Here is a 7,738-nt window from a genome sequence, read left to right on the forward strand (position 1 = left end):
ACATTCAACGTAGACTCTTCATGATGCTGAGTGTCATTTTTTGTAACCAACAAACGATCCAAAGTGGCTTGGATCTGATCAAGTCGAGCTTGATTTCCAGCCTCTTTTTTTATCATTATATTCATGTTGTTGGCGATCTCGCAATTCAAATCGTTCCAACAATTGTTGAATCTCGCTACCTTGGGTTTTCACTTCAGCTTGAATTTCCTTCAACCTGGTGTGCTCATCCATGAAGAGTAATGAAAGCACTAATGAAATAGAGTGATATAGTAGAGAAATTCAATTGCAACTTTGGAACAATGTTTGTTACAATTTTAAGAACAATGAACGACGGAATATTTAGAAAGAAGGTTCATACCATCAACATGCATTCATCCATGATCATAATCCTTCAAATACAAGTTCTCCTTACGCTCACGTGTGCTTCTCCTAACCGTTTCCTTACTTTCCGGGTCTTGTGCCACGCGTCCTGAAGGACCATCTAGTAATTTTGACGCCAATTCTCCATCTTGCCCTTTTATGCATGTTACATATCCTTACTTTTTAACTCAAAATATATCCTTACTTGAAAGTTATAAAAATATAATGTTGAAAATAAATTCTTAAAAGTAACTACATCATAAGAGCATTTTTATTTTAAATTTTATGCAGAAGACAACTTAAGTACAGCTCACTAATTACTAATATTGATATTACTATACAATTAAAATTGGTGTTTCACTCCAAAAATTTGAGTAATCTTTTAATTTTTATTTTTATTATGCATATTACTTAAATAAATCTCTAATTCAAATCGAAAAACAAATACATAATACATATAAAAATGTATCTAAATTTTGTCACTTATTCAAATGCACTTCTGATTTTTTGACTCCTATGATGAAAATCCTCGTAATCCCCGGTTGATAAATTCGCATTTACACTAAAAATATCGAGATGCCAAAGAATCCTAGCCCAAGATTTTCTAATAGCTAGTTGCCTAGTTGATAAATTCACAATTGTACTCTAAGAAGAATATAAGGGTACAACACAAAGAATCCTCAAGTAACCCCCACCTTTTCTAACTGCTAGTTGATCAAAATATCAAGGTGTACAGCACCTAAGAATACTCAACAGAGTCACTGACCCCATCTTTGCTAGCTAGTTGATCAATTCAACCATTTACATTCCAATCAAAATCAAAATAGGGCTGAATGCATACATCTAGCCCTTGGACAGAAGCTACATAATACAAATAATTCTTGTGCAAAAGCACATATACATGGAGATCACAGAAGCCAAAATAGTCAAAATTTCCTTTGCATAATTACAGAAAATTGGTTTTTATTATTTTTGGTTTAGCTACTAGGAAGCACCTCACAATCACATTACTTAACCAAACTCAAGCATGAATGACTTCTTTGTAGGAGCTGCATGGACAATATGATTCTGTGACTTCTTGGTTCTTTGGTTCAAATATTGGAACCTCAGCATTGGTGGGTAACTTTTCCGGGTGTATAGAGAGATTCTTGTTCCACATCAAAGGCTTTTGATCTTTTTCCTTCAAGACATTTACTTCCGGTTACTTCTTGCTTCAAGTTTACTAGAGTTGTAAGAGGAAGATCTAGTATGTTAAGTTCCATCTTGTTGAACATGAGACTTGCAACTGCTCTGTCAACTCTGTTGGTCTCTGATTCCATTGGTTTCTTGACCTCAGACCTACATTTCAACCAAGGGTTTTCATTATTTTAGTAGTTCGGGGAAAGACAAAACTGTATACTATTATTTGGACTTGTGTCTAACACCAACAATGCTCAGTGTGTTACAATGAGTGTTGCAAAAAAACAAAAATAGTTAATATGAAAAAACCAAACTAGAAAACAGAACTAACTATATTTGTTTCATAGTATACCAATAAGTACAATATAATCTGAAACAAAATAGTTAATATGAAAAAACTAAACTAGAAAACAGAACTAACTATATTTGTTTCATAATATACCAATAAGTACAATATAATCTGAAACAAAATAAAAAGTTAATGTTAAGCTGATTGTAAAAGAAGTATTGAAGGAATTAGAGTGCAATTTGTGTTGAGTAGTTTCAGGCCAAACCAAGCAGAAGTTATGTTGTCATCCAAATCACCAAAGAGAGTTACTGTTTCACCACAACATGTAGCAACTAATGGCCAAAAGAAGATAAGAGAAATGTAGCATATGTAAATATTGTACCTCATGGTTTCATTGTTAAGAGCTCCATCCAGATCCTCAACTACATGTTGTTTTGTATTTCTAGCAAGACGGTACATGGCATCTCGAAAACCAATACGAGTCTTCTCAGTGAACTAATCAAGTGAGACAATGACAATAAAAATCAGCAAAAAGTATTATTGTATGTAAAGTGCTAGTAACACTTTTTTCATCGCACTCAAAAAATGCTTCAGTAGCACTACTTATTATTACATTTAATCATATTCCTATAATTTCAGTTCTCAGTACCTGTGCAATTATCATCTCAAAATCTTGCAGTGTAAATTCCTCAAGAGAGAACTGCTCAAGCATGGTGTCATCTCCATTAGACTGCTCAAAAGGGTCCAAGACTTTGACTGCATGCCCCTTAAAGAGAAATTAAATAGATTACATTACACTGTAAGCCTTCAAAGCAGAACACAAGGCATACTTTACAATTACCATATTAGAATTTGTATGGAAATTTGTTCTATTAGTATAAAAAAAATATTTATCACAATTCACTTATTTCTCCACAATATAGTATCATAAAAAAGTACTTGTACGCTACTGGTAGATTTACTTCTCTTTTTCTGCCCATTTTATGTTGTGAACTTGTTAAGATCAAATAAAAGAGATTATCGGATAACATGATTGCTGCAAGCATAAAAGTTTTAAGGTAGCAATCACTTAAAAATACAGCAAAGTTTTTAAACATAAAAAGGATATCCATAATACATGAATAAGTATATGCATGTAAATTATGCTATTGCATAACAAACGATTTGGAGGCCACATACACAAGAAAATTTTGGTCTGATTACAAGTGCAATGCTGACTACATGTTTACTACAAATTTACGATTTTGAAACACTATTGAACTACATGACAAAAGGTAATAGTCACCTCTATATCTAGGCAATCCTTAGAGTCCAAGTTGCAAGGAACCAAATCTGAAGCTGCAAAATCTTTCTGTACTCCACCTGATGGAAAGAACTAATTTGTAATTAGTACACCCATATTATAGATATTTTTGAAATTACTTGTTCACACACTCAAATATAGTAATCACCAGTTGTGTTGCTGCTGCACTGGTTTTCAGGATAAAAGAAAGATTTGTGTAGGCTTTCAACACAAGGAAAATCTTCAAGTACAGAATCCCTGCATATGTGAACCATGTGAAGACCATAAGACAAAATATTTGTTTGAATTGGATTAACTTCATGCCTATGGTAATAAGCCAGTGAGTATTGAATGTCTATGTTGGGTTACATATTTAATGAAAAATTAAGAAAAAAGAATTTCCATACTTGAATTATTAAAGAAAATGGGAGCCCTTACCATGCAATAACAGGTTCATGCTTATAGAGTTCTGAGAACAAATAAGTATGATTGTGTTAGTCTGTATTGGCTCCAATCATTATGACAAATATGGTGAAATTTGGAATGCAAAAAACACCACAGAACAATTCAATTTGTACTGGACTTGCTACATGATTTCATAATCCTACAGGCATAAAACCAAGTATCTTAGTTCCAGAGGTTACGCTTGTACAAGAAAATGTCATCGGTGCATTCGAAAGTTGATAGGTCTTGAAGCTGATACTTAGGCTGATGATGATGATCACATGAAAGTGCTGTTTGCTGAAAAGATTGATCAGTCAATCCTCCACACACACTTGAACTGCTAGACTGGTCTTTATCATATTTAGAATGGTCAAACTCAATTTCATTGTTGAAACTTTCATCAATGAAATTGAATTCTTCCTCTGTTTCATTTGTGTCCATCATCAAACACTCTTGGGGTGGTGTACTTATTCCCCATTCTGACCATCTTTCTGGTGAAGGATGCCTTTCCACCAAATTTTCTTGCTCATTGGGAACAAGAAAGCCACTATTTTCACATCCATAGTACCACTCCATGCCAAATACTCTGCAGAATGTTCAAAATTTGTCAATATCAGCATGTGGTGAATGGCCTTATCAAATGGAAATATGCAGAATTCTCTGACTCAGATACAAACAAGCAGTTTGATTAACACAAAAGCAGAACTTCATTCAACCAAGCCCAAGAAAGTTATGCAGGTCAATAGTTTCTGTACGAGTTTTCCTTCAAATAAAAATGTGTTTTTTTTAATAGGAGTGAATCCTGTTCCAGCAGGAAAATAAAAGCTCATATCCTCATTAAGGAATGAAATCCCCACCTCATTCAAGCCTCGGAATGTTCAACAAACACAAAAGGACAAAAATCTAGAAAGGGGGAAAACACCATATATCTTTCGACACCCAAAAAGAAAAAACTTAAAAACTGTTGAATTTCCTTAAAATCATTCCTTAGAAGAAAAAAAATAACACTTCATATACGATAATAGAACATACCTTTCTAGTTTCTAAGGCTTAGCTACAGAAAAGAGAGAGAACCCAGCTTCTGATTGATGAAAACAAACCAACCCAGATGGAGAATTCAGTAGTCAGCGATGAACAAAACTTGGTTCACTAGAATTTGAGTTGTGGAAGCTGAAAATCTGAGGATGCTGCTGAGGGTGCTGCGGTTTTGGGGTGGTCAAGTGCACATATTATATTGCTCAAATAGTTGTAAGAAGGAGTTATTATTATATAAACCAAGATGCAGACCCACTAAGTGTTAATCTGATAACAGACAGTTGTGTGAAAAGAAAAGGGCAAAAGAAAAATACTTGTTATGAGTTTGTGGCTGAGAATATTTTGGTGATGAGATTTGTGGCCTAAAACTCTCCATCTAAAACTGAAATCTTATTGGCCAGTTGGTCCCATTTCTTGATTTCTGATCCAAGCATTTGGCACTAGTGGACTCAAAAGGATGTCCCATTTCTATGATCTCTGCGCTGTGGATTCATGTTAGATGCTTAAAGGATCACATTCTCAACTAGGCCCTTGTCAAATTATTTGACCCGTACGAACACACTGTTCATTATTAAAAGTAAGGTAACGTGTGTTTTGGTTCTTCCAAATTTGGATTAAAATTACTATAGTATTTTATTCTTCAAAACTAATCATTTTAGCCATTGGACTTTTTATAATCAGTGAGTATTGTCCCTTGTCTTAGTATTTTAAGTTTCACAAAAGATTAATAAAAGACACGTGGATCAAAACAGACTATGATCAATTTTGACTAACAAATAAGATTTAAAACTTATTTTATCCTTAAAAATATAACTTAATTATCGGGTTATTAAAATTTGGTTCCTAATCAGTGACCAAACTAGAAATATAACTTATATATGTATTTTTTTCCTTAAATATAGTAGTGTGTAATTTTAATCCTTTAAATTTTAATTTATCAAATATTGTAGTTGTGTAATTTTGATCTTTAATTTTTAATTAAGTAGTTTTAATTTTTAAAGTATCGCAATTGTATAATTTTAGTTTATCAAATATCTCAATTATACAAATTTTTGCTTATTTAAATTACATAATCAGTAATTTTAGTAAAAATAATTACACATCATTAATACCTAAATGAGAATTATAAAATATATGACTTATATAGATTAAAAATTATATAATTGTTATACTTGAGTGATTAAAATTGTATAATTATGATATTTAAAAAATTAAAACTATTTAAATAAAAATTTAGAAACAAAAATTGTATAATTGCAAGACTAAATTATTCAATTAAAACTTTAAAGATCAAAATTGAACGATTGTAATATTAAACCTAAAAACTTTCTTTCTTTCTAATTATTTAAATATTTAACTTTAAATAATGTAATACATTAGTTAAAGTTTATAAATAATAAATAATAAAAGCCTCTTAAAAATACATGATATTATTCACTATATATTTATAGAATGTTTTTCATAACTTTCTCAATTAATTTTTTTCAAATAATTTTATACCATAATACAGGCACGGATCCATTCATGTGAGAGTAGGGACAGGTACCCCACTGAAATTTTACACTTATATATATATATATATATATATATATATATATATAATTTACTTTTTATAATTATATATATATAAGTTATATTTTAATTTATTATAAAAAAATTGTTTAAGTAATGACACACATATTATATTATAGAGATATGATATTTATTATTAAAAATTATTTTTACATATACTATAGATACAATATATATTAATATATCATTAAAAAAGTGTAAATATAGATTATAATAACATTTTTTTTATGTAATTATATGTAACATTTTTGCGATGATTATTTTTATATCTAATATGTTAAAATATTATGTTAATATATCATCAAAAAAGTGTAAATATAGACTATAGTAACACTTTTTTTTATGTGATTAAATGTAATATTTTTTGTGATGATTGTTTTTATATCTAATATATTAAAATACATTAATATTTCATTTATATTTATTCTATAGTGTAATTTCTTTCACTTTATGAAAAAATTGTCGTAATTTTATTATTATTATTATTATAATATATTTTATTTTTTGACTGAAAGATTTATTACTCCTTTATTCATTAAAGATGTCATAATTTAATTTAAAAACACAAGTTATTTTCCAATTTTTATTTTAGTTTTTAACCCTTTTGATCTTGTATATGTACATTATGTGTTGGTAGGAGATTATCCAAATTAAGAGAAATGAGAGTAATTGCTAAACAAAGTTTTTATTTTTTTTTTACTTAAACATATTTAATAAAAATAAAATATACTCTTATAAAAAAAATAGGCATTGTTCTCATAAAATATATTTTTTTAAATGAACATAGAAATTTAGAAGAGATATAAAATAAAATAAATAGTAATTATATTATCTTTATCTTAATATTTTATACCATTTTGTTCCTCTAAAATTAAATAAATCACTAAAAATTGCAACATCACACTTAAATACAATATCAGACAGAAAAAAAAAATTTATCACTCTATTTATAAAAAAATTTTAATTATAAAAAATAGGTGATATATTAAATTTTTAATCACAAAAATATACTTTTTAAAAAATTATTATATTTTTAATAAAAAAATATTATAAAATATTTTATTGCCTCCACTTAATAATTTTTCTGGATCCGTCACTCCCATAATATCATATAGTTTAAAATCCTAATTTAGTCCCTTATAATATTTTTTTGTTTCAATTTAGTCCCACTTTAATTTTTTGTCTTAATTTGGTCATCAATAATTTAAATTATTGCAATGTCGGACTTCCGTCCAAATTATTTAGACGGAGTTAACTGTTGGCCACATGATGCTACGTGGATGCACACGTGGATGCCAAATTTTTTAATGTATTTGGAGCCAGAACGGCCCGTTCTGGTTGCACACTTAGTGCGTTAATTTTGCACCTAAAACGGGTCGTTCCGGATGCAAAATTAACACATCAAGAGTGCAACCAGAACGGCCCGTTCTGGTTCCAAAATGTCCAACACAAACTCGATGATTATAGTTGGTGACGGATCCAGAAATTTTAGATCGTGGGAGCAATACTTATTTATATATTTGTAATATTAAAAATTTTACATATAATTTTTAAAAGTATAAATATATATTATAGTT

At 29.5% G+C, this 7,738-nt stretch overlaps 1 protein-coding gene across 2 annotated transcripts; it reads right to left on the reverse strand.

Annotated features, from left to right (window-relative positions):
- Positions 1 to 1,037: 1,037 nt before the first annotated feature.
- On the reverse strand, positions 1,038 to 4,892 carry LOC109818897 (protein LNK3). 2 transcript variants are annotated; one of them, XM_020384434.3, is made up of 8 exons: positions 4,587 to 4,892; positions 3,755 to 4,140; positions 3,549 to 3,579; positions 3,280 to 3,368; positions 3,114 to 3,190; positions 2,478 to 2,594; positions 2,211 to 2,323; positions 1,038 to 1,698 (listed from the first exon to the last, which is right to left on the reverse strand). In XM_020384434.3, exons 2-8 carry the CDS (start codon positions 4,128 to 4,130, stop codon positions 1,467 to 1,469), a joined length of 1,035 nt encoding a protein of 344 aa, XP_020240023.1. In that variant the 5' UTR covers positions 4,131 to 4,140; positions 4,587 to 4,892; the 3' UTR covers positions 1,038 to 1,466. The 2 variants fall into 2 exon arrangements, with proteins under 2 accessions (XP_020240023.1, XP_020240025.1); XM_020384436.3 differs by lacking the exon at positions 3,549 to 3,579 and having other exon boundaries at positions 3,763 to 4,140; positions 4,587 to 4,877.
- Positions 4,893 to 7,738: the final 2,846 nt, after the last annotated feature.

Source organism: Cajanus cajan, chromosome 8, assembly GCF_000230855.2.
Source record: "Cajanus cajan strain Asha chromosome 8, NIPB_CcT2T_4, whole genome shotgun sequence".
Taxonomy (NCBI): domain Eukaryota; kingdom Viridiplantae; phylum Streptophyta; class Magnoliopsida; order Fabales; family Fabaceae; genus Cajanus; species Cajanus cajan.

Coding starts and splice junctions, on each gene's coding strand:
- LOC109818897 (XM_020384434.3), bottom strand. CDS start 4,130: ATGGAGTGGTACTATGGATGTGAAAATAGTGGCTTTCTTGTTCCCAAT. Junction 2,595..3,113: donor AGGATTGCCTAGATATAGAG/GTGACTATTACC, acceptor TTTCTCTTTAAG/GGGCATGCAGTCAAAGTCTT. Junction 1,699..2,210: donor CTTAACAATGAAACCATGAG/GTACAATATTTA, acceptor GTTGAAATGTAG/GTCTGAGGTCAAGAAACCAA.